Source organism: Ictidomys tridecemlineatus, chromosome 5 (genome assembly GCF_052094955.1).
Source record: "Ictidomys tridecemlineatus isolate mIctTri1 chromosome 5, mIctTri1.hap1, whole genome shotgun sequence".
Lineage (NCBI taxonomy): Eukaryota > Metazoa > Chordata > Mammalia > Rodentia > Sciuridae > Ictidomys > Ictidomys tridecemlineatus.
Genome location: NC_135481.1, coordinates 113,547,018 through 113,573,343, shown reverse-complemented (window position 1 = coordinate 113,573,343; position 26,326 = coordinate 113,547,018). Strand labels below are relative to the sequence as shown.

At 38.1% G+C, this 26,326-nt stretch overlaps 1 protein-coding gene across 21 annotated transcripts in view; it reads right to left on the bottom strand.

Moving 5' to 3' along the window:
* Unc79 (unc-79 subunit of NALCN channel complex) overlaps nucleotides 1-26,326 on the bottom strand; it is a 270,058-nt gene that overhangs the window by 91,144 nt on the left and 152,588 nt on the right. For 17 of the 21 annotated variants that reach the window (XM_040274610.2, XM_040274614.2, XM_078050764.1 and 14 more), the window contains 8 exons: nucleotides 23,055-23,134; nucleotides 22,812-22,960; nucleotides 18,556-18,713; nucleotides 15,872-16,053; nucleotides 11,795-11,996; nucleotides 10,234-10,413; nucleotides 8,779-8,844; nucleotides 1,100-1,386 (listed from right to left, as the gene is read on the bottom strand). In XM_040274610.2, coding sequence (XP_040130544.1) covers nucleotides 1,100-1,386; nucleotides 8,779-8,844; nucleotides 10,234-10,413; nucleotides 11,795-11,996; nucleotides 15,872-16,053; nucleotides 18,556-18,713; nucleotides 22,812-22,960; nucleotides 23,055-23,134 — 1,304 coding nt within the window. The remainder of the gene's footprint in view (nucleotides 1-1,099; nucleotides 1,387-8,778; nucleotides 8,845-10,233; nucleotides 10,414-11,794; nucleotides 11,997-15,871; nucleotides 16,054-18,555; nucleotides 18,714-22,811; nucleotides 22,961-23,054; nucleotides 23,135-26,326) is intronic. The other 4 variants (XM_078050750.1, XM_078050760.1, XM_078050763.1 and 1 more) reach the window with 2 other exon arrangements.

Here is a 26,326-nt window from a genome sequence, read left to right as displayed (position 1 = left end):
TAAAGAAGGGAAAGAGGAAGGGAAGGAAGACATGTTAGATTCTCTCTTCATCACAGATAGCTGAGCATTAGTGGTGCTCTATCCAGCTATCAGTATCAAGGCAAGATAACTACATGAAAATTCCTCCCACTTTGCCTATCCATGCTCATTATTTTACAATCTATTTGAGCCAATTGAGAGTAACAGCTACCATCCATCGAATTCCTGCCAAGAGACAGGCACTAATTAAGGTGCTTTACACTACGGTGTCTCTAATAAATCTCTGCTACTAGAAAGCAGAGGATGTTTAAAGCCATGAGAACTAACAACAATGGCAAAGCTGAAATCCACATACACATCTTTCTACCCCAAGTCCTCCACCTTTGCAGACTGGTGCAGCTATGCTAGAGAGTGACATGTGTAGCTCTGATCTAATCAGGCATATGTACACAGCCTATGACCCAGATTCCCAAGGGAATTCTCACATTGGTTGATAAGTACCTACACAAAGATGTTTGTTACTGAGCTGTCTGGAGTAGGGAAGAAGTGGGAGCAATATGAGTGTCCATCACTGAGGGAATGGGTTAATAAAGTGTGGAAGATCATGTAGATGGCAAGTGACAAAGCAGTTGGAAGTAACAGAAAAAAAGCCAGTGATAACAGTGTGGCATGAAGTAGGTTGTATGACTAACTCTCTCCACTTGAAGCCAAAAAGGAAGAGAATTCTTAAAACCCCACACAAACAAAATAATCTTATATGTCCTTATTGTTTAATGGGCACAGAATTTTAGTTTAAGACCTTGCAAAAGTCAGGAGATGGATGCTGGTGATGGTGCATAACACTCTGAAAGTACTTAACACCACTGAATTATACTCTTGAAAATGATTAAAATGGTAAATTTTATGTTAACGTGTACTTTATGAATGCACACATACACTCTCTTCATAAGTACCAGGCTACTAATTCTTGCTCATCTTTATTATATCCACATGCCCATGCCTAATATCAAGTCATGTGCACAAAACTTTACACTCCACTCAATATTCACTAAATAGAATTTAATGCCTTGCTTCTATGGAAACCCTATATTTGACTTCTCAAAGCTGTCATCACACTTACCTGGGCAATTCCTGCAATAAATGCATTAAAGCAAGTTGACAGGCGCATTTTTTGAGGTGCAATCATGAAGCAACCTTCTTGTTGGTCATAGCCAAGTAAGACATACAGGTGCCGCTTGACCGTGTTGAAGGCCTTTGCACTGCTGATATCTGACTCAGCGCTGCTTTCATCCTTGGCCATGAACTTCATGAGCACTGTGATCAGCTGATGCACTGTCTGGTGGTCAATACCAGCATCTTCTGGGAGAAGGTCCTTGATGGTATTGTCATTCTCAGGAGACTGTTGTCCTGTTAGTACAAGAAAGGCTGTCAGGGCATAGCTCCCCAGCAAGTGAGTTTACACTGCAATCCCACTTGACATTGATAAAGCACCATTTTTTCTGCTTCTACTAAGTACTTAAGGGTTCTGTTCTAGACCAGAAGCTGAAAGGAACAATACAGCCTTTTAAGCAAAGCAGAGTCCAGGGTGGAAGTTACTGTGCTCATCAAACGCCAATTTACTTGGGAGTAAAAAAGGAATGGAAATAAAATTGGGGAACCATAAAACAAGTTACCCTCTAACAAGACAAATGTCTAAGCAAATTTTGTATTTAACAATTTTTAATACATTGGCAAAATTTTATCCTTAGTGATAAAGAGAAGCTTTCATTCGAGCTTTATAAAATAAGCATGTAAGAATTACCACAAAAATGATAGTTTAAAATCCACTATGCATAAAAGGATCCATTGAGTTATTTTGTTTAATACTACCTCAATTCAATTATATTTAAGAACCAACTGGTGCAAAAAAACAAAAGTTTTCTTTTTCAAATCTTGAGCTATCAGCATGTGTATGTACTCTTTGAATGAGGTAATCACAATCACAAATAGCAAAATATAAGCCCTGTGATATGTAATGAGAACGTATAAGAAGGGACACAGACAGAAAGAAAGAGAAGCATGAAATTTTAAAAACAGAAAAACACCACATGAAGGTGAGCTGGAAGTTCACATGGAAAGAAAAATACCTGAGCTCTTGGCTTCTGCTTAGCCTCATAAATAACTATATGTGAGTTATGGTTATTTATGAGGCTAATTTTTTCCTGACATTGACTTTCTCTGTCATTTTCCAAAGTCAGACATTATATCGTGCCTCCCTTTGTTCTGCCCCTAGTGATCAGGTTTGGTGTAGGACTTTTGCTCTTCTATATTTAAGTTTGGGGGCTTATTCAAAATACTCATTGCATTCTTATCCTTTTTTTGACAAGCAACATTAGAATTTCTAATTTGAAAACAAAGTTTTTGTCTGAGAGGTGAGCTCAGCACACCAGCATTCTCATCTCTCATGTGACAAGGAAAAGTTCACTAAATGACGACAAACTTTGGTTGCAAACCTTTTTAAGCCTTGGTTACATCCATTATAATCATGCTATAAGTGATGCAACAAAGAGTTAGGAAGCTATTTATACCTATTAACTCCCCAACTAATTTGGCAATATCTGAGTCTTCCAGGACACAGTCCAGAGAAGCAAGAAATAAGAAATATTTCTATGAACCAAAAAATTAGTTGGCAAAAGCCCAACCACTTCTCTCTGGGACAGTGAGCATGAAGTTAATGTCAAATTCAGAATTTTCTTGTTAAGACCTACATATAAGGCAACAAGCTTGATTATTTAGTTTCCCTAGATGATCAGAAGAATGTTGGTCTGTTCATATATAATATAGTGAAAAAGGGATAATTGACAGTGAGTCAACTTAGTCTAAAAACTTAAAATGTCGGGGAAATCATCAGACACTCCTCTGTGTGACTTTAGAACATTAATATTTTCTGTCTCATTAAGCTTGTCCATAAAGAAATGAATATGTGCAATGTCCTTTAGGAAATTTTTCTACCAAATAACACTCAAATACAACCTAAAGACTTGTTTATTTCAGTGGTTCATGTGCAGAGAGTGATCAATAAAATATAAATATTACCATTGTTTATCAGGTGTGCATCAGAAAAGAAATCACTTTTTGTGGAACAACAATTTCAATGCAAGGTTGGCAATACGAAGCCTCGCTATATTATAATTAAACTAAATATCTGTAATATACAATTTGGCCAAAAGCAATGCCTATGGACACCCCTGTAAAATTAAATAAAAACATTTTAGAGAACTCTTTTCAGCATTGAAAATATTTTCTTTCGATTTTTTTTCCCTCTTAGAGTATTACTTTACAACTAGAAGGGCATTATTTCTTTGAGCAAGTTTGGGCCAAGGATGTGAGCGTGGGCATCTAGGTTCCCTGCAAGGTCCAATGTTACTGCAGCAGCAAGCGATAGATGTTAGAATACAGCTTCAACACTCCACTCTTCAGCCCTGGAGGGCAAGGGTTAGGGGAACATGCATCACTGAGTCCTGACTACCTCCTGCAAGGCAGATGGACTCAATCCCAAAGCCCTAAAATTAAAAAATGGAAGCAGGAAGTACCTGAGAAGGAGTTGCACCTTCAATTTACACCCCTGAGAATCTAGGGACCTGGCTGTAGAAGAAAAGAGCTCCCCAAAAGGGCCCTGCTCACTTCATCACAAGTCAAGTATAGAAAATAAGCCAACAGATGCAGCTTAAATATTCCAAAACTCTTCCTACCATCACAATGCTTCTTTAAACATGTGGCCTTAGGTTTTGCTAACAAATCATGTTTTCCTAATGTCTAAGTACTGCTTTCACCTGTACCCTAGTCTCACTGCAGACTTGTCCCATTGATCTTTGCTGCTTGAGTGCGCAGTTTGCTGCTCTTGTTTGCTTCCCCAGAATAGCCAGTACTAAGTGATCCTTCACAAATCAGGTATACTGAAAAAAGAGCTAGTTAATGGGACCTTTTGCAAAGAGTAAAAAAAAAAAAAAAAAAAGTCTTTTTATTCCAATAATTTGTTCTTTCAATTGTGGGCTTTTGCAAATCTTATCTTAATCTCTTTAAAATAAAGTAAGCTTAAAGTTACCTCAATCAAATCAAGAAAAATAATATAGATAAGCAGAAATGTCACTTAGTGATAAACAGTACTGCTTTAATTACCTGTGACAGGTATTAAATTTCCATTTTTAAATTACAATGTTTTCTCTAAGGCATGACAATTAAAACACTAGTTTTGAATTCTAGTGTAAGCAGTTCCTTTAGATGTCTTAACCATAGCAATCCAATGTGTTAAAAGATTTGATTTTACTGTTTCTATAATGAAAAATGTAGGCATTTTTATAATCCTGGAGGTAGAGCTACTCCTGCCCTAGCTTTAGTGTGACTCAGTCAGCTGGTCACAAGGGGTAACCCATGAAACCACAAAGTGGAATGCAGCGTTACTGATTCACATGACTTGAAACCAGGCAGGACCAGGATCCCCTTTTCCAGACTTATTTCCTGTCACTCCCCTTGTAGTGCTCCACGCTCCCAGACACTGGGCTGCGTGCAGATCTCAGAACACAGCCAACACCAGCACACCGTTGTCTCTGCTCACGGTGCTCTCTCTGCCTTTCGACCTCCACCCGGCCCCTGTTTTCTGCTGTGGGTCTGGCCCCAGAAGCCATTCTTATTATATATCCCCTCAGTAATTTGGGATGTAATCCCTAAATTCCTTTACTTTTCAAAGACAAAAAATGAGGAAAGATGGGAGGAGAAAGAGAAGAACGAGGGGAAATTTCCTGTAGCATTTCCTAACATTCATGTGGCAAATAACTATTACACAAGGCAGGAATTTGCACTAATCTATTTTGCCTTTTCCTTATAAGAACACACACTCCTTGAAGATAGTGCTGTGTCTTTAGATCCTTCACAGAACACAGGACATCGTCTGATATTGTAGATGCTAATTGTTCATGAATGTCTAAGTGCACTTAATTCAATTAATGTTTTAGACCTTTTCTTCCATATAAAAGAAAAATTGATGAAGAACCAAAATAACAAGGAAGTGACTAGAGAAACAGGGACTATCTCTGTGTAAGTTGACTCACTGACACTCCAGGAAAGCAGCAAATTTCAAGCAGGTGGAGGAACAAAGTGCCCCTTCCACAAGGCCCCTCTGTGTTTGGTCAAGAAGAGCTGGTGCCAATGCTGTGAAGGAGGCTGACTCCCACAGCAGCCCCACTGCGCTGCCCCCTGGCTCCCCAGTCATCGTCTCAGCTCACAGTATCACTCCTAGCAGGTCTGCTATGCGTGCATGCAGCCATAGAAGGGCTAGAAAGCTGGGCCGAGGGCCAACTTCACATCCTCCGGTGCTCCCCGCTATGATCCCTCACCGTATCTCCACCAGGGGGTTTACGTCCTGCCCCCCAGTCCCAGCCTGACTGACAGTGGCCTGTTCACAGGAGCCTCCCTGATGTTCCCGCTGGTAGACTGCTCTCCTTCCACTGCACTTTACAGGACCCATCCTGTACTGTCACTTTCACTCCAGATGAGAATTCATACTTGACCTCCCCTACACACAAGCAAGTGGAGCATATAAAAACTTCTGATGCATCTTTGAATTCATCACATTTCCTGGTATGTCAGGCACATAGTAAATGTTTGTTAAATAAAGGTTATTTCCTGAAGATATTATTTCAAACAAGAGCATTCCTTAAAAACAACTGTACTCTTTTGATTTGTTGGAATTTAATGATCAATAGGGATTTTGCAGGTTAGTGAAGCAGTGCTGTAAACCATTTATAGGAATGAAGAAAGAGCCCAGAGAGAAATTTGGAATTCCAGGCTGGGGCACCATTGAGGAGGCAGGAAAGGTCAATGCAAGAAAATTTCACCAATGCTAACTAGCACTGGGCCCTTTTCTTGTCATTACCAATGTGGGCCAAAAGATCTGCAGGTTTCTCTGCAGGCTGGGGTAGAATAGGAGAATGCAAGGACTGTGAGGATGGGGACAGCTGTGGATCATTTGGGAGTCCAACCTCTGGATCCAGCTGGTGAAGGTCTTTTGGTCTGGACACTTGTGGACTTCTGCTACACTACTGCAGGATTAAATGAATGTCTAAGTCAGCTCCCCAATCAGACTGGTGTTCTCAGGTCTCACAGGACAGAAATACCCTAAGACCAATTCATCAAGAGATAATTACAGTGGAAAGAAAGCCAAGTCTCCTGGATGCTCCTACATAGTCCTGTCCCTATGTAGGCAGATGCGATCTTAAGTCCCTTAAGCAGACTCACTAATCCCTCAGTAATTCAGTTTTTCTGTCCTTCTGTAAAGTGAATAATAATAATAATAACAACAATAATACTTTACATATATCCAGAGTAGTTGAGAAATCAGGTAATTTGCATAAACACATAATAGTACTGTTCATGTATGTATGTATTATTATATACCTATTATCATTTAATTATTCATTCCAGGAAGTGAGGAACAAGGTAAAATTAAGCACCTTATATTCATGGGGTTGACTGTTCAGTATTGTGCTAATAAAACTGCTGCATTATGTTTGTTTATTCTTCAACAGGTGTTCTGGATACCCAAGGAAAAAGAATTCCTGGTTCTGCATTGATGAAAATATATCTTATCTCTAATTTTAAAAGTTCAGGTTAGCAGTTTAAAAGATTACATATTTAATAAATTAGGAAGAAAAACAAGGTGTGGAAAGCCTATTAGCCTTGGCCATATGTGCCTTAAAAATAGAAAACTCCAGAACTCCAAGCTCAAGACCCAGGTCTGTCACCAGCAAGCCTGTAACATTTGTCCTTTGTGGGAAACTCAGTTTCTCCAACTGAAAAATGAGAATGTTAGTATATCCCTAATGTTTCAACTATAACATTCTATGAATTTTACTTATGTAAACAAAGGCCTTTAATTTGACTCATAAAAATCACAGAGGAATGCCACTTTGTAGAGCTCTGCAGAATATATCTTCTATAAAAAAATAGCATTTTCTATTTTAGTTTCTGTGTGTCTTATGTAAAGGCTAAGATCAGAAAGTCATAAATTATAAATCCAGTGCCCAAAACTTCAGCCTAAATAGCAATTAAAATTAAGTCTTGCTACATAATTAAATAGCATCTGCTTTATTTCAGGCCTAATCAATAAAAGGTCTGCACAGCGGAGCTCATTATTTAGACCAAACAAAAGTATGTTTATGAAATAGCAAGTCCTTTAGTTTCCATTTAATTGCTATTTTAAACTATCTGCACAATCTTATGATTATCCTGGTATGTTTTTGTTTCAAAGTTAAAATACTCAGTGTCCAGCAAATAATAATGCAAAAAGGAACAGCATTCTGAACTTGCCTTAAAAGCTGAGCCAACTGTTTCCGAATTTAAGCAATTCTTACTCATGGTGGTGTCAAATAAATTATCTTTCCATAAGTTTTAGCTACATATTTAATTTAAACAATTCTATTCTCTGCCCTTTTACCATCTGATCATTTTGGGTGGTTAATGAGATGCCTGAAGGCCTTTCTTAACTTCAAGAAACTTGTATGTTTGCTTTCCCATGGAGATGTGAGAGAATTCTTTCAGCTGGATTGCTAAAGCAGATAATAATTGAAGACTAACTTTTCAAGTAAGCCTTAAGACAAAATGATAAAATGAAGAACATTTAGGAAATTGTGTAGTAACAATCTCAAAAAGGTAACTGCAGGGGAACTGGATGCATTTCGGATTTCTAATAAAGCTTAAGATCAGAAATTCCAATTTCAATTTTTTTTAATCATAGAAAGAAGAGACATGAGCAATATGTAAATCAAGGTGGAATGATTGTGCGAAGTGTTTTCTATACCTATTTTTTCTCATCAATTTTAAAATAGGAAACACACTATTGGCCACTATCTGCCATCTGTATTCATGATCTTCGAGGCGCTCTCTCTTCTCTCCTACTCTTGACTTCCTCGCTTCCATAATACAGACTACTTCAAAGTTTCATACCTAAAATTCTCTTTCTGAGTGTCAATATCATTCTGAAAAGATTAACTTGCCAACTATCCTTAGATCAAAAACCAAATATTTTCCAGCATGATACACAGGGGGTAGTTACCAAGTTTGTTTTTGACAAACAAGCAGGCTTTCAGAACCTTTACTGTCTTCCCAGTGAGTCATGGCACCATTCGTGTGGGTAACATTCAGCCTGCAATGTCCTTGCCAATATCTCTTTAACCCTTAGGCTACTTCATGGTAAGTTGTACCATATCATGGAACATCAGATGATAAATTACACTGTACCATGCTGAATACGGGCCTATGAACCTCCAAAAAAATGAAAATCTTCCTTGCTCTGAGAAACAGAAATGCATGTAGAGTTGCAAAGAATCAGGAATGGCTAAGGGGATGATGAGTGGATGATGGTGGTTCAAATGTATAACCTCTTAAAATGTGAATCAAATGTATGTTTTGTCTATAGCAGATATAGACAAGTATGTAAACATAATATTTCTATGTGTAAACACTCATAGAAATATGTTCTATGATAGTTCTAGTCATATTGGCTTCTGGGAAAAGGTGCATACTGGGACAATATGATGCTTCTTACTGGACCAAAAGTTAAAGGGATCAAAAATTGTCTGCTGGGAATATGGAAAGAATTTCCATATCAGGGACTCAAATATTTGAGCATGGTGGGTAAGAAGACCCTTTGGAAGTCTCAGATTCTAAGAATATCACTCTGGTCCAGTTAGAGACACCGGATTCTTTACTTGTCCACCTGTGATAGACACTTGCACACGGCCCTTCAACGTCAGAAGTACCCACCTGGTGTTTGTTCAGGTGTCCCACCGAGGGCTGGAGCAGACTGCTCATGCCTGGTCAACCTCATAGCTTAAAAATCAACAACAACTCTATTTAAATAAGCATTACAGACAACTTGAGCCTAGAAAAAATACTCAGTGCTAACTGCACTGATAGCAGAAACAAGTTCCTACTTGTAATTAACATTACATAAATGATGTTTATGCAACCAAAGTTTTGTGGTTTTATAGGGATCTCAAGAAGATCCTTCAATGTTACTTCAGTTCTTAAATCTTTAAAATTGTCTTGTGAATTAATTAACAGGAAATGATAATAAATAAACTTCATATACCAAACTGATGAGAAACTGATCTGGGAAACAGATCTTTTAATTAATTTATTTAATTGAGGTACTGGTTTCTAGGATCTGAAACCCTTTCTTCTGAGGTCTCACACTACTCCAGGTCATTCTTAAATGGTCACCTGTGATTATCTTTGCCTCCTGAAAAACTGGTTTAGTGATTACTTAAAGGGCTTTCATTGACTCTTCCCAAGTTCAAAATACCACATTCCCATAGCTTGTCATAAAATAAAGAAAATGTAATAAAATAAAATCATATTTATGATTAAAAATGACCATGTTATATAATGCTGTTTTCTAAGAAATAGCAGTGTAAAAGCAAATCTTTTAGCTTCTGACAGGATAAGAAATGTATTTTAGGTGTTATTAACTTTATAGGCTTTATTTAAAGATTTAATCATTGAATACTTTTAACAAGTTAGTAATATATTTAAATACACTCATTCATTAATATGATGATTTAGTTAAGAATTTTTAATTGTAACTCTTGTACCATTGCTAAACATTAGAGTTTATCTAGTCATTGATTAATTTATGGGAAAGTTTATTCTCTTTAAAAATGCAATATAAAGAAAAAACTTTATAAAACAAGTATTGATGATTTTTAAAAAACAGGCAATGAAGCTTGTTTTAATTATCTGGTGAAGCTGAGTAGGAACCAACTTCTCCTCAGTCTGATTTTTCTTTTTCAAAAGCAGCCATGATTACTGGTTTGAGGGCTCACGTGGCTTCTCCTAGAATGCATGAGGAGAAAATGCATTCCAAAATTCAGCTCTACATGTCTAGCTGCACAGATCTAAACATCTACATCTTATCCAGAAAAGTGCTTAAGTTACAAGGCTGGTGTGCATACTTTCACATTCTAGAACTTAGAAACCAAGTTTCATGCCAAGCTTCAGTGAATTTGCTGCCTTCTACATTTCAAGACAATTTGCCACTGGATCAGGCTTTGCTGCACCCATTTACATCCCTGGTGATTTTCTAGGGAATCTAAAAGCCAAACTTGTTGAACAAGCTCAGTTTGCCAAATTTGCTACTCTCTGTGAACATTCAACAAGACACATCAGCCTCAGAAAGACATAAACAGATTTAATGAAGAATGGAAGAATATACTCAACGAATTTTGGAGGTCAGAGTCTCGGGGAGGGACAGTGCCCTCTTGGATTCTGCAGGTCCTTTCACACTGTCCCTCAGAGATCGCACGCTCTTCTGGCGGTTCCTTGCAAAGCGAGCCCTCTTGATCTTCCACAACGCGGCGTCACTGAGGTTAGCAACATTGGTCCTCACAGCAGTGATGGCTTTGCAAAAGGAATTAAAGAGGTTACGTGGTTGGTGCTACTGCAAATGAGTACTACCACTTTGGAAATGAGATTCCTCCAAAGACCAGGAATGGAACTACCATATGACCAACTATTCCACTCCTCGGTATTTACCCAGAAGAACTAAAATCAGTATACTACAGTGATATATGCATACCAATGTTTATAGCAGTGCAATTCATAATAGCTAAGGAAGGGAACCAACCTAGGTGTCTGTAAACAGACAAATGGATAAAAAAAAGTGTGTATACAATTGTAAGTTTTAGCAGAAAAAGTGTACACAATGGAGTTCTTCTCAGCCATAAAGAATAAAATTGTGACATTTGCTGGTAAATGACTGTAACTGGAGAACATCAGGATAAGTGAAACAAGCCAGATTCAAAGTCAAGATGGATTGTTTTCACTCACATGCATAAGCTAGAGAGAAATTTAAAAATGTAAAATGGGAGAACAGTAGAGTAGAAGAAAGGAGTTGAGGGAGGAGCAATGGGGAAAGGGGAGGAATTGCAGAAAGAAATTGACTAAATTACACTATGTATATGTATGAATGTATCACAATTATCTCCGTTTTATGTATATCTATAAAGCATCAATTTAAAATAAAAAATAAATAGAAGGAAGAACAGTAAAGTAGAGAGAGGGAAATAGGAAGAGGGAGGAGAGAAGGGAAGGTGGACTGAAGGTGGGGGCTGAGATGGAGCAAACTATATTATATGCATGAATGAATATGTCAAAATGAACCCCACTATTATGTATAATGCACTAATAAAAACAGTTTTAAAAGAGAGGTTATTATTTTCCTTCACTGCTATGTAATAAGCTAGTTTGAAACACTCCAATGTGTATTTTCAGTATTAAAAGATGTATTTCATGGGTGTATGAGTTCTCCTTCTCCCCCTATGATAAATCTTAAATTTTAAAAAATCAAGTTTGCTGTTCATTGTGGACATCATCTATAATCTTTCTGTTTAGACCACCAGATTAAATTAGATAATTTTGCTATCTTTCCCCCCATCTATTTAGAGCTATAAGCAACTCATTAATAAGTATACAAGAGCTTGCAAGGTGCAAATATATCTACAAAAATGCTAATAAACAATAGATGCATAATGATTGAAAAATATTTAAGGAATACACAGTCATAATTGGTTATCACAGGTCTTCAAGGAAATGAGAATAATTTGTATTTTGGAATACCAGTATATACTTAAATCTATGGATTAGTTTAATAGATGTTTAATAAACATTTGATGAGTTCAGTACATGAAATCAAGGATCCTTCTACATCCTACTACATCCTTCCCTTAAAAAAAAAAAAAACAGGGACTATGACTATTTACAAGTTTTTTGTTTTACTTACTTGTAGGAAAAGGAAATTCTTTGTTACAATCCAAATGAAGTTGAGCTTCCAAAGAAAGAGTTTCAAACCTATTGACAAAGAATTCCCAGCTCAAAGCAGGAATATCTTGCTTAAGAAAATGCAAGAGTAAAAGCTTGCTCAATATTGTTGGCCGGTCTTTCACCACAGTATCAAACTGAAAGTCAAGACAAAGACAAAGGCCCTGGGAAAGAAGGGAAAAAAGAAAGTCAAATGTAAATATCTATGGTACATCAATGGCAATATACTAAACAGGTCCATAAACAAGGCAACCTCCTCCATCCACACTTATAAGCAGAATGATTCAAGTGAAATTTTTTTTTTTTTTTTGTAGCAGGGATTAATCTCAGGGGCATGAAACCACTCAGTCACATCCCCAGCCCTTTTCATATTTCATTTAGAGACAGGGTTCAGCTAAGTTGTTTAGGGCCTCTCTAAGTTGCTGAGGCTAGCTTTGAATTTGGCAATCCCCCTGTCAGCCTCCCAAACTGCTGAGATTACAGGCATATGCCACAGCACCCAGCTTGAAATTTCTCTTTTTAAATTTTTTTTTAGTTATACATGGACATAATATCTTTATTTTGTTTATTTATTTTTATGTGGTGCTGAGGTTCGAACCCAGGGCCTCAATGTAGGGGGCAAGTGTTCTGCCACTGAACCACAACCCCAGCCCCAAATCTTTTTTGATGGTAAGTTTTGGCAGGAAATATAAAAAGGCAGAAGAGAAGCTCCTCCTAATTGGAGAATATCTCTTGAATTTTGCTTCAGAAATGTGAATTAAATGTATGTTATTCGTTTTCTAGTGCATTAAATAATAACTATTCAATTCAAATACCCCCAAGCCCTCAAGGCAGTGTGTCCTTGTTTTTGTTTTTTGGAGTTTCATTAAGAAAAAACTGTTTTCAAAGCTACATTTCATTCTGACTTGAGTGAAGTGAAATCAGTGTAGTTTTAATTTGCAGTTCTTTAATTGTTAGAGATGTTGAGCATTTTTTCATGTATTTGTTCATCATTCATATTTCTTCTTTGGAGAAGGATCTGTTCAGTTCCTTTGCCCATTTATTGACTAGGTTATTTGTGGGGTTTTTGACATTAAGCTTTTTGAGTTCTTTGTATATCCTGGAAATTCATTCCCTATTTGAGGTGCAGGTGGAAAAAATTACATTTCTAGCAATTAGAGAAATGCAAATTAAAACCACACTGAGATTTTATCTCACTCCAGTCAGAATGACAACCATCAAGAATATAAGTAACAACAAATGTTGGTGAGGATGTAGGAAAAAGGCACACTCATACATGCTGGTGTGACTGCAAATTGGTGCAACCACTCTGGAAAGCAGTATGGAGATTCCTCAGAAAATCTGATATAGAATTAACATTTGACCCAAGTTATCTCACTTCTCAGTATATATCTAAAGGACTTAAAATCAGCATACTAATGACCAATATAATTCTGCAACATGTACACTCAGAAAAATGAGAAATTATATTTCATCTATGTCTGATATATCAAAGTGCATAACTGCATTATACTGTCATTTATGACTAATTAAAACAAATAAATTTTTTTTAAAAGTCAGCATACTACAGTGACATGGCCACATGTCTTACTGCAGTTCAATTCACAATAGCTAAGCTATGAAACCAACCAAGATACCCATCAACACATGAATGGATAAAGAAATTGTGGTATATATATACAATGGAATATTACTCGGACATAAAGAGTGACTTTATGACATTTTCTAGTAAATGGATGGATCTAGAGACCATAATGCTAAGTGAAATAAGCCAATCTCCCAAAAAACAAAGATCAAATATTCTCTCTGATAAGTGGATGCTAACACACACAAGGGGGAGGGGAAGAATACAAGTTCAGTAGATTAGACAAAGGGGAACAAAAGGGAGAGAAGGGGGATAGGAACAGGAAACAGTAGAATAAATCTAACATAATTTTCCTGTGTACATGTGTATAAAAATACCTAAGTGAATTCACCATCTACCCACTCGTAGGAATGGGGTCCTAGTATAAGACATATTTCATGCTTATATAATTTTATCAAAATGGATTCTACTGCCATGTATAACTAACAAGAACCAAGAACAACAAAAAGCTACATTTCTGAATACACATGAAGATATTTTTAAATTCCCTTTCACTTCTAAATTGCATGGTTCTCTAAAAGTCACTTTGTCTTTTTGGAATGTGAGTGGAACAGACTTAAAAAATCAAAGTTGGGGGCTGGGCTACAGCTCAGTTGTAAAGCACTTGCCTAGCATATGTGAGGCCCTGGGTTCAATCCTCAGCACCATATAAAAATAAATAAATAAACAAACAAACAAACAAATAAAATAAAAGCATTCTGTTAATTTACAACTATAAAAAAATTTTAAAAAATCAGAGTAGAAATGGATGGAGAATCCCCTTCTCTATTCCATGAGTTTACCATTTCACCTCTCTTCAATTGAGTGAAATTTAAAAGCTGTAATTCATTCAACCATCTCATTTACTCATTTAATTGTAATCTAACAAGTGCCTCTTATATTCCAGGCCCTGAGCAGGGTGGGACATAGAATTCCTGGTAAGATATCAGAGAAGACTCCAGAAGACAGCTGGAGTTTACAAAGGAAAGCGGCCACAGGCAGCACACTCTTACATTTTGTCAGATCCTGAAGAGTTTGTCCTTGCTTCTTGGTCTTAAATTATAGGGGGGAAAAAAAAGGCTCACACCATTGGGAGGCAGTGTGTATACACAAACACCTGCATGCACAGAACAGTTAAAAACATGGACTTAATTATGAATCAGACCTGAGTTTGTTCTGCCACAACTAGCTATGTGACTCTGACATACTTTACCTTTCTAACCCTTTGTTTCTCATTTGTAAAATGGGAGCGCACAAAAGGGTATTGTGAATATGAATAAGCTAAGGCATGATGGAACACTTTTAATACAGGGCATTGGCAACATAGTGTCTATTTGACAAATGTTAGCTCTTGCCCTAATTGTTAGTTTTGATAACAATGGCAAAATAACAAATCTGTATCAATATGGAGAAACAGTAGAGATTTTAGTCTTGATTATCTCAAACTGATTTACTGTACCCTTCAATTAGTCCTATCTCTTCAGGACTTGTGAAATTTCTGAAGTTTAGTAAACAGGTGCCACAGGAGATAAATGTACAACTCTCTCAAGGTCTTGAATAATGTTTGTGATGTTTCATTTTGGTGGCACACTTGCCTTCTCCAGCTTTACTTTGATTGCTATTATGATTCATCTGCTTTCTCTTAGCATCTATCCTGTAATGACAGGGGCTTCCAGCCCAGCAGTTAACAAAATGGCCTAGGATAAACCAGCCTAGTTTAAAAAGGTGCTACACACAACAAAAGCTATGCAATAGTTACCGCTCTCAAAGAGTGAGGTCAACAGGTGGACAAAAACTAAAATGAAAGAGACAACAAAAAAGAATAAAGGGGGATCTCTGAATATCTGAATAAGGTCAAGCTCTGGGATGATCTTCAATTTAAATACTTATACTGTATGGGTAGAGATTCAGGGCAAATAACTCATCTTTTTGTTTGTTTTCGATAAAATTTAACAAACCTGCCTTCAAACACATCCACAGAATTTCCACGTTAACATCATTGTCACCCATATTGTATTTATACAATGTCATGGTTTGAAGGTCCGTGTTCCCCCCAAAATTTATTTGTTGAAACTTAATCACCATTGTGATCATAATAGGAGGTGGGGCCCTTGAGAGATGATGAGGTAATATCGGTGGGATCCTCATGAAGGGAATTAGTGTCCTTTTAAAAGAGGCCCCAGAAATAGTGAAAGGCACCAACCATGAACCAGAGGGCAAGCCCTGACCAGATACTGAAATCTGCCAGAACCCTCTAGAACTAGGACGAGTAAATTTCTATTGTTATATAAGCTACTCCATTTATGGTGTTTTATTATAGCAAGCCTGAAAGACTACGACATTGACAAATACCTCAGTGATTTAGTGGTACTGGCACAGACCATCTGCAGAACAAAAATACACATCATACATCACCTGCAACGCTGGCCTCTTTATGGTGTCGAGCAGGAGACCTGCCCTGGTAGCCACTGCAGGGTTGACATCTTCCACGGCTGTCAGAAAGCAGCAGAAGGCGTGTGCCAGGGAGTACTTTAGCAGGTGATTTTTGGTCACTGAGTGAATATCCAGAAATCTACAAATCACAGCCACTTTTTCCACTGCAATGTAAAATACAGAGGACAAAATGTACAGAGGTACATATTACACTTACTCTGAGAAACTGAACCCACGAGAAAAAGTTAACTCAGGGACCCACATGGCAATGGTAAACACCAAAGGGAGATCCCCGTGCCCATCTCCAGTGTTGTTTCATCTGCAGCAGAGGCCGTTCCCACTCGGGGCAGTGCCTTCCTGCTGATATAGCTCTTCACTTGATGTACCTCTTAGTCATTGTCTAGGCTTTTTAAATGGTCTTTCTCTTTGTTTAACTTTCAGTTCCATTTCAAACTACTCAAAATGTCTGTCTGCTCACTTGAGTGGCCATTCCATGGGAGCTCTGAGGACCACAGCGGGGAAGAAGAGGCATCCACCAGGCCAGGCGCTAGGTTTGGGTCTACTCTTAATGGTCATGATGTGAAATGACAGATAATTTCCTGTGGCTGCAGAAGCCACACATTTCTTCCAGGATACAAATATACCCTCATTTAATGAATTTCAAATTATTCTTTAAATTTATGTAAAATTATTCTAGCCATTCTTACAGCACAATCTCATAAAAAAATTTTCATACCAAGCACAGCAATACAGTGTGATGTAAATAAAGACATTTTAGTACTTTGATTAAGCTATTCTGGAATCCTAGAATATTCTTTCTACTCTTTTATCCTTGTTGACATTCTACCATTCCTATTAATTGCTGAGGTTCTATCTGTTCAATGAAGTCCCTCTTACCTTCCACCCAATGAACTCCTATAAAAAATACTACTCATTTGCACATTATTAATTTACATCTGGCATCTGTATATTCATCTTACATACCCATAGGACATGTGTTCTTTAGTGTTCTTACATTATGTCTTTTATTTTTTATCAACTTCATATATGCTTGTATTTGGGCTCATCAATTAAGTTGGAAGGCTTTTGATGGTAAAAATTTTCTCATACACTTTCTTATACTCACTTTTACCACTCACATAGTACCTCTTACATGTGGTATTTATTCAGTAAATTCATGGATTCACTTGTTTTTAAAATTTATTAAGAATGTATGTGTTTTATGTATTTGAAATTAAGGGACTATTGTAAGCAGTTGTGGGGAAAGGAAGTAAATGGAAGACTCTCCACATTCACAACTCTTGACTTCAGAGTCAAATTAACTAAAAGCAATAAGACAGATACAACTAGTTGAAATGTAATACAAAACTCTAATGGAGTACAAATAAAATGTAATGAGAGATTAGGGAATAAATAAACTATTTTCTACTGAGATCACCTTGAAGGTGGAACTCAATGGTGGCATAGATAAAACGAAGATGACATTTGGACAGGGACTAGAATAGAATATGATTTCAGACAGAGAATAGAGAATGGCCAAGACATGGGCCAAGGGAAGCAAGAAGCAATGGGCAAATGACAAAGGTACGTGAGAAAGGAGAGTGGCAAACCAGGCAGCGAACACTTGCAGTTAGGCGATGGGGAAATTTGTACAGCAGTTGAAGGAGCCTGAATATTTTTATTCTTTAGACATTGAGAACTCATTAAAAATTTTTATTTGAAAAGTAACATAATCAGAGCCATGATTCAGAAGACTAATCTGGCAATAATCTAATCCTTAAATTGGAATGAAGAAGCATATTTAAATATTTATCTGCTTTATTTGCATTTAAATACAAATTCCCTATAAAACATTGCAAATGCCATGCAGATTTTTGCTAGAAAATTTTACCCTACAACATCTAATTTCCTACACTATCATGAACTGGCATATTAACTAGTCCCTGGGATTCGTGTGAATGTCAAAAAGCTAGAACTCTTTAAAGTGGCCAGAGTGTAGGAAACTGTTAATTCATCTAATGGAACTTCCATTTCTGGGTCAAACTTTTGAGACACTAAAATACGTGGAACCATTCTTATAAGCAACACTCTGGCAATCCAACCCTGCTTGCTGCCCCTGAGAACAATAAGCCAGAAGAAAGTTCCAAGAAAACATCCAAGGTCCTTCTCTACCATATTACTCTGAGAATTTGCCATTTTATGCACTAGCAAATTAGACCCTTCATGCACCAGACTTGGTTCTTTGTGCCTCGATGGCAAAACACAGAAGGAATTCTCGAACCTTACGGAATTACCTGAAAACTTGTTTAAAATCTAGATTCCTATCCTCACCACTACCCTGAGATTTTGATTCAATAGGTTAGGGTGGGGCTCAATAACTTTTATTTTTAACAAATATCTCAGTAACTCTGATACAAGTTACCTCCATTATTTGTAACCCAAATGGACACATTTGGGAGTAAAAAAGTGGGGGGGTTAACTAATTATGCCTGGATTATGTCAAACACTCTGTAAAACTGTGTGGAGGAGACTCAGTTGAGGAACACCAGCCATCAGGAGAATGTCCCTTAAATGGCAGGAGGAGGAAGGAGGCCAAAAACAGATGTCAGAACTGGACATCTGGTTTACATTATGAGCAGAGAATTTTTAAGCTAATACAGAAGTACCTGCTTCAAACCTCATCTTCCAGTCTTTGCTGTTAAAGTTGCTGTTTATGATAGTCCAGAAGATGTCAGCACCATGAGGAAGGGACAGAGCATGGAGGAGGAGAGGGACCGCCAGTGAAGAGAGCTGGGAGAACTCGGACTTGACGACTCTCCACAGGCTGAGGAGTCAAGAGAAGCAAAGTGGTGAGAGTTTATTGTTTCCTGGAAAAATGTCCTCTTATCTTAGCTCCTGGTGAGTATAGTTAATTGTCAGCTGTTAGGGCTTTCAGTGAAATTACATTCATCTGCAAGACTATAATCCTCTGATAACATTTTCTATACTGTTATGTTAATTTTTTTAAAGAAATCACTTTCATGTAACAATACAGAAAAATAACTATTATATTTTAACATAAAATTAAAATTTGCATATTACAAATTTCAGCTACAAAAATAAACAATGACTTAATACACAAAACTGTCATTAGTTAAGATGATGGGGTGATACATGATTTTTAGCATTTTTCTTTTAATGAACAGCTATAAAGTTTTGTTGGTTTTGCCTGCCCAGCAGCCCTGTCCCTTTATTATGGCAAAGAACAACTATTTTTCTATTAAAAACAGCCTCTTCGGGAACTGGCAGTATTGTCAATCAAGCTCCCCCACTCTCCTATGATAAGGGTGAACCCAAAATACAATAGTCTTTCAATACCCAGAACAGTGACCAGTCTTACAAGTGGGCATATGTTTCAAGCATGGGAATGTCCAAGTGTTTGTTCAGAGAGCAATATGGTCTCTGGGAGAGAAAAGATCTCTTTCCTTCTGAAATCTCAGGAAGAAAGGGCAGTGTCAGTAAGGAGCTGCCAGAGGCTCTCTTCCCCACTTCTCAGGACAGCCTGCCTGGGAAGAAGCCAACACTTGGTTCTACCTAATAAGCAAGACGGACCTAGGCTAAGTGATGGGGTAGGAGGGGAAAGGGAAAAGACAGACAGGGGACAAGAGGAAAGTCCCTGGTAATACCTTGCCCCTGATAAGTTTGAACTAAGACCCTATCAAGCCCTACCAGAATAATTCTCAATATATTTTGGGTTCAATTTTTCATTTAACTATATGATGCATGCCTTTTATTGGTTTTCTTTGTTATTTGAGGGATTTTTTTTTCATGTGGCTCCAGAGTTAGTATCAGAAGCAATACTGTTTGTTGTCGTGAGCCATTCATGAGCTGTGTGTGTGAGCTATGCGCATTTGAGCATATGAGGGGACGGGTCTGGTGTCGAGCACTTATTGGGCTATGCAACACAAGTGTGCCTTTTCTCTCACTCTGCCTAGGATCCCATACAGCACCTGAAATGGGCATGACTTGCCAAAATGTCAATCAATTACCTGACCACAAGACATCACAAGCAAGCCTCCACCCTTCGAAACCCATCCCTTGCCTTATTTGGGTGGAACTTTCTATAGAATGTCTTTTCCTCAATAAGTAGAGGGGTTTGGGGTGTGCTGGCTCTCTTGCTTGCCTCTCTTGCTCCCCTTGCCCTCTTTCCAGCATGGAAGGTGATCTTTGAGGTCACAGAGCCATCTCTGACCCCAGCAATTAAGAAAAAGGTATTTTCATGTTTGTGTAGTTTCTTTGCCACTTTCTTAGTTATTGATAAATAACTCAGATCATCTTGTCAGCCTGGCCAGCTGGCAACAATTTGTGACTTTAAAAAGCTTATAATGAGGGCTGGGTTGTAGCTCAGAGGTAGAGCGGCTGCCTAGCAAGTATGAGGCACTGGGTTCGATTCTCAGCACCACATATAAATAAATTTTAAAAAGGTCCATCAACAACTTAAAAAAAAAAGCTTATAATGCACCACAGAGAGATGAGCAGAATGACACTTTCTCTCTCTTCTTTGCAGAAAGCATACTGATGTACAATACAATAAATTTGCCTGCTAATCAGAAGACATGCCAGAACTATAGCATAAAAAAAGAGCCATTTTCAAACACCATCAGTTCAACCTGAGTACTGGAAGTCAGACAAACGTGGGTCTAATCCCAGCACTGCCGTCAATCAGCTGTATAACCAAGGGCAAAGTTTTCAACTCCTCTGAACTCTCGGTTCCTCCCAATGTGGGCTGATGCAGGGTGCTTGGCATACAGGAGTTATTCAAAGACCTTGAACTACCATCATCCCTGTGAGGGAGCATGATGATGTTTCTATGAAGAATGAAGAGGAAAGAGAAGACATAATTGCCACTTTGTGGAACTTTCAACTTAGATAAAGGAGGCGAACCACACACAGAACCTCCAGAACACCATGCTAGGGCAAGAAGCTGGATCTGGACTGTCCTGTTGGCTGTTGAGGTCCTCTAAGGCAGCTTGGGTGGAAAAGAGGAAGACTGTCCTTTCCCAGACTCCTTCATTGTCATGATGTTAGGGTGGGACTTTGAGGAAAAAGCTTGGACTAAGTACCCCAAAAGCACAGCATCAATAATCCATTAGGCTTGGGCACATTTTTTTTTTGTGGGGAATACTTCAGTAACTGAAGTCTGCCTATTAAGAATCCCCACTCCTCTAGAATTAACAGAGCCATCTGCCCTGACTGTTCCATCATTGATTCTGACCATATTTGCAGCTTGTCTCATCTTTGGCCTGAACCTTTCAGATCATCCTCACTCTTCCCCACATTCAGGTCAGCATGTCTACCTCTCAGCTCCTTCCTCCTGCTACACCTGGATAATCCCTATTTATTATGAGGAAACTTCTGTAGCCTCTCCACCTTTCCTTCTATCATTCCTCTGCCTTTCCCATAGGTGCTTCTGTAGTGGGTTGAATAGTGTCCCCCAAAATTCATGTCCACCTAGAACTTCAGAATGTTACCTTACTTGGAATAGACATAATTAGTTAAGGCAAGTTCATACTGGATTAAGATGGGCCCTAAATCTAATGACTGGTGGCCTCATAAGAAGAGGAAAGACAGAACATGCGGGAAGAATGCTCTTTACAGTTGGGTCCCAACCTACTTCTCTGGCCTCTTTTTTCCTTATTACCTCACAAAACCACACCATGAATCATGAAGCAAAAATGAAACCTTGGCATCACCTAGGCTGGCCTTGCTCATTTCTCACCTCCTCTTTGCAACTCCATCCTCTGGTTGCTCTTAACACTTATGCTTCCCCCAAAAGGTTCTACCTATCTCCAAACTTATCAACCAAAATTCTTTGCTGTAGTACCCAAATGGTCTCTACTGCTCAGCCCTTCCCCAGCCATTCATCCAGAAAGGAGCTCACCCACCTGTGAATTGTGCAAAATAGTCACTTATCACATTCCCTTGGGTTACACATATATACATATTTGGGTGTGTGTGTGTGTGTGCGCACATGTGTATAAAATGACCATGTGTCTTAGTTTATCCAAGATCTTAGTTTATCCTGTTGTTTTGATATTATTGTGAAGGCCATCCCACTTTAATCTAAAAAGTAGACCAATTTAAATAATAAAATATGTGATCATCTTCTGTCTACTGAGAATTAATCCCTTCTAAACAAGACTACAAACTCCCCAAGTGCCTAGAATAGTAATGTATACAGTGAACACTCATTATATTTTTTGAATGAGTAAATAAATAAGTGAACAAAATAAGTAAAGACAGACTTGGTTTTGTCTCCTAGTTACCCTTAACCTGAAGGAACCTTTTTCCTTTTCCTTTTTTATCATTTTCCTTTTGTCTCATCTTATTCTCTTACATGTAAGATGAGGATAATATTTTTTTGACTTGTTGCCAGGAAAACTCTAACAGTTATTTTAAGGTCCTCCAGAAGAAAGCACTGTATATCCAGGACAATATTTTATTATTATTCTCAAAATGCCTCAGCAGTGTCTAAGAAAATAACTTCCTAGACAATGCATGGAGGGATTTTAGATTTCTATTAGCAGTTCCATTTCACGTGAGAAAATGAGTAAATCCTTACTTAGTTATACTAAGTAATTATTAAATTATCTGTTGACTTTTTATAGGGCATGCTTTATTCTTAACCCATATAACAACTAAAAGGCATAAAAATAACCCATGTTTTATTTTTTAATATTCCTAAAGTATCTAGCAAGTGAACATAATCTTCATATTGACATAGTTTAATATCAGGTGAAATAAAATAAATAAAAGTAGTTCCATAGGTAATAAAGCTGTCCTCCCTGAGAAAATAACCCAAACAAGCTAGTAAATCATATTCTAAGTTCACATCTGAAGCTTAAAATATAAACAAACAAAATAAGACATTAGGAAGACATACCTTGCGATCAACATGTGGTCCTGAATGTAGGCTAAAAATTGGGGATGATCTTTTCTAGCAATGTATAAACATTCTCCGTGCAGACAGAGAATCTTCAGGCAATTGAGCATATTAAAAAGAATGTCTGGCTCTTCAAATTTAGCCATTTCCTATGCAAAAAAAAAAAAAAAACCCACATGGTTACTGGGTTTTCCAAAACAGCATGGTACTAATCCAAAAATTTAAAGATTTCAGAAAATATACCTGGAAAATGGTGTATATTAGTCTCAACGTTACAGGAAGCTGTTGGTAGCAAAACTTTCTTTCAGTATCATTCTTTACTGCTGTGAAGAAATAATTACACAAAGGTTAGCCTATCTACTCCACACACCCCAATCATCATCAGTTGATCAAGATTATGAAACCAAATACAAAATATATTGATAAGTGTTTGTACTCAAACCTTACATGCTTTTATTTGCTCTCCAAATTAGAGTATAGCCCTTCCATGAGACAAGTGCAAAAAGCCTCAATGTAGGCTTCTCTGCCTCCATTTTCACTATTGGACCATCATGGATTCTGAGATCTTTGGCTCCCTGAGCTACCCCAGCCCAGCCCTGTGCAGGTCAATTAGCACCAGAGGGGTTTATCCCATAAATTAACTCAAAATAGGGCATTTAGGAAAAAAGATGAGTATATTCAGGTGAGAACACCACTCGTTTTATCTTTTTGTTTTATCTTCTTGTAGGATCTCTAAACCCTTTGTCCCTGGTGGTGGGGGGAGGGCAATAGTATACAATAGTAACTTCAATGAAGTTAACCAAATGAAGACACTAGTGTAAAATGTGTTAAATAACACACCAATGTAGTAAGCTTTGGCAATTTCTAGGATTAGAGACAATGGCAGTCTAATCCTCTCGGCCTATATATTAAACAGTTTACTGGGAATATTCCATTCAAAGATATTTTAAACACTTGCTACCAGCCCTTGACTCTATTTGTTTAATGTGGAAGTTTGATACAATATTTTAGTGGTGGACATAGATGACTGTCATATGCAATAGGCGCCAGGCCACTGAGTGCAGAAAAACAAAATTGTCTTGAAGGTAATGGAATCACTGAACATGCGGATGGAGCAGCCACCCCCTGACTCCCTGAGGAGGAGTGAGGATCGCTGCCTGAAGGCCACAGAGCTGGGGCAGCCTGCAGCTCTGAGAAGCCAGGAACGCGGTAATGGGAGAGTTTACAGGGGCTTCTTTGAGGAGACAGTCCATAGCTGTGTCCTGCAAGACAGCAGAGAGCAAAAGAAGGGAAGCAGCTGACACTGTGCCAGAGCCTGAAGCAGTGTCTGGGGAAGAAGGGCAGAGTAAGTAGAGTTTATGTTATGTCAGCAAGAAAAATAGTACAGCTGGCCTCCACATCCACGGTCTCTGTACCTATAGATTCCACCAACTAAGGCTCCAAAACATCCAGAGGGAAAAAAATGCATCTATACTGAACATATACAAATTTTTTTCTAATCATTATTCTATAAAAAATGCAATATAACAACTATTTGTATAGCATTTACACTATATTAGGGATTATATGCAACTTAGAGATAATGTGAAGCACATAGGAGGATGTGTGTAGATTACAAGCAAATATTACACTATCTTGAGCACCACACAGTCTTTGATCTCTGTCAGGCGGAGCGGATGTGTCTTAAAACTAGCACCCTAAGGACATTGAGGGACATCTGTAATTTATTTTTTAAAAATTGCTCAATTTTAACCATTATTCAAATAAAATAATGTATATATTAGGGGCAATTGATTGATTTGTGCATTATCTTAGGTTTAGAAAATAAATCTGTGTGGAAAGAGCACAGGTCAGGGGATTCTAAGTGAAGTCCTGGGCTTCCCTTAGGCATGAAGCCTGAAAGAAGCACGACTCTGGGCTGTCATTACTTTTGAGTAAAGCAGGAGACCTGGGTTCTAGTCCCAACTCCTGCCACTACTAGTTTTTTAAGATTCGAATTTCTAATTCCCAGGCCCCCACCCAGAATATACTCAAAATTGGGGGTGGAGAGTGGAGCTCATTTGTTTTGTTTGTTTCCAGTCCTCAGATGTTTGTGATGCTCCATCCAGCACAGCCTTGGAAGCACTTATGTATAAGCATAAATTATAAATGAATCACAAGAGCTACACCACCATGGGCAGATCATTTAACCCATCTGGGATTTATTTTCTCATCAGCAAAGTTAGAAGGCTGAACTAGATTAGCAGATTCAACCTTCTGAAGGATGCTTTGATTAAGGAAAATCTTGCTTAGAACTCCAGTGTATGAAGTATAGTAAATTGGAGCAATCCCACAGAGCTGGGCAGGGAGCCCAAATATTTATCATTGGCCCTCATTTCCCCACCAATTGTCACCCCAATGAAGGAAGTTCCAAAGAAAGTAACAGGGAGTTTTCATAGCTCCAGGAAGTACCCTTCAAAAACCAATAAAATGGATCACCTCAGACATTCCTTCAAACTCTAAGTTTCAATGGTATCAAGTGGTGTGGGCTGAGATATTCATACTCACTTTACCAAGTGGAAGCAGTTCTGACCAAGAATTTTGTAGCAATGATGTGGTTACCTTGGTCTGAATAAGACACTGAGTAGCAACAGTGAACCCCACAAAACAGTCCCCTAAGAATGCTTACTGTTCACTGAAGGAATGATGTAAAGCCCTTGTTTTCTGATTCTGGAGTGAGTCTCCCAGGATGAAGATAGTCTAATAGTTCAGGATATTGAAAGCAGGAATATTTTTTTAAAGCTGCCCAAACTGCCCCAGGTACTGTTCAAATTCCCAGAGTACCACCATCCAGATCTAGAAAATTAGGCTTCTCCAGAGGCACATGGGAGTCACATCCTGAATTCCCTAAACTCCCTCAGAGCACAAATTACAAATTAATCCATTTTTCCTGTCATCTTGTTGTTCCAAATCTGCCCACTCAGAGCCTTTAAGCAAATTATAAAGTCATACCTCCTCTCAACTGGGAGTGGAGTCATCTAGACTCTGAGAAAGACCTTGCAACTACCAACGTGCACTGTCCAGGGTCCTAGCCAAGTGCATGGGGTGCAGAAACTGCATGGAAGCAAGTTGTGTTCCCTCTGAATTGAAAATACTTTGCTCTGGCTACGTGCCCTGAGTAGCTGTTGAACTTGCCAGCACCCTCCACCTCAGCCAATCAGTGTCTGCTTATAGTTACTTCTGCACACAATGAACACAACTGATTTTGTTGGAATTGTGTTAGTTTTCTACACTAACATAAGTTTTTCATGGGTAACAAGATCTGTTTCCAGAAAGATGATCAGATTGTGTTCCACTGAAGCTATAATGGATCTTCCACCTCATAATCTGGTAGGAAATGGTTCATCTGCATAAGTCAGCATTAAGAAAGGTGCATCTGAACTTGCCCTAGTCGATATCAACCTAAGAAACCAAGGATCTGAGCATTGGGCAAACTGGAAGATGCATACTGTGCCCTCCCCATCAGCCAAGTTCAC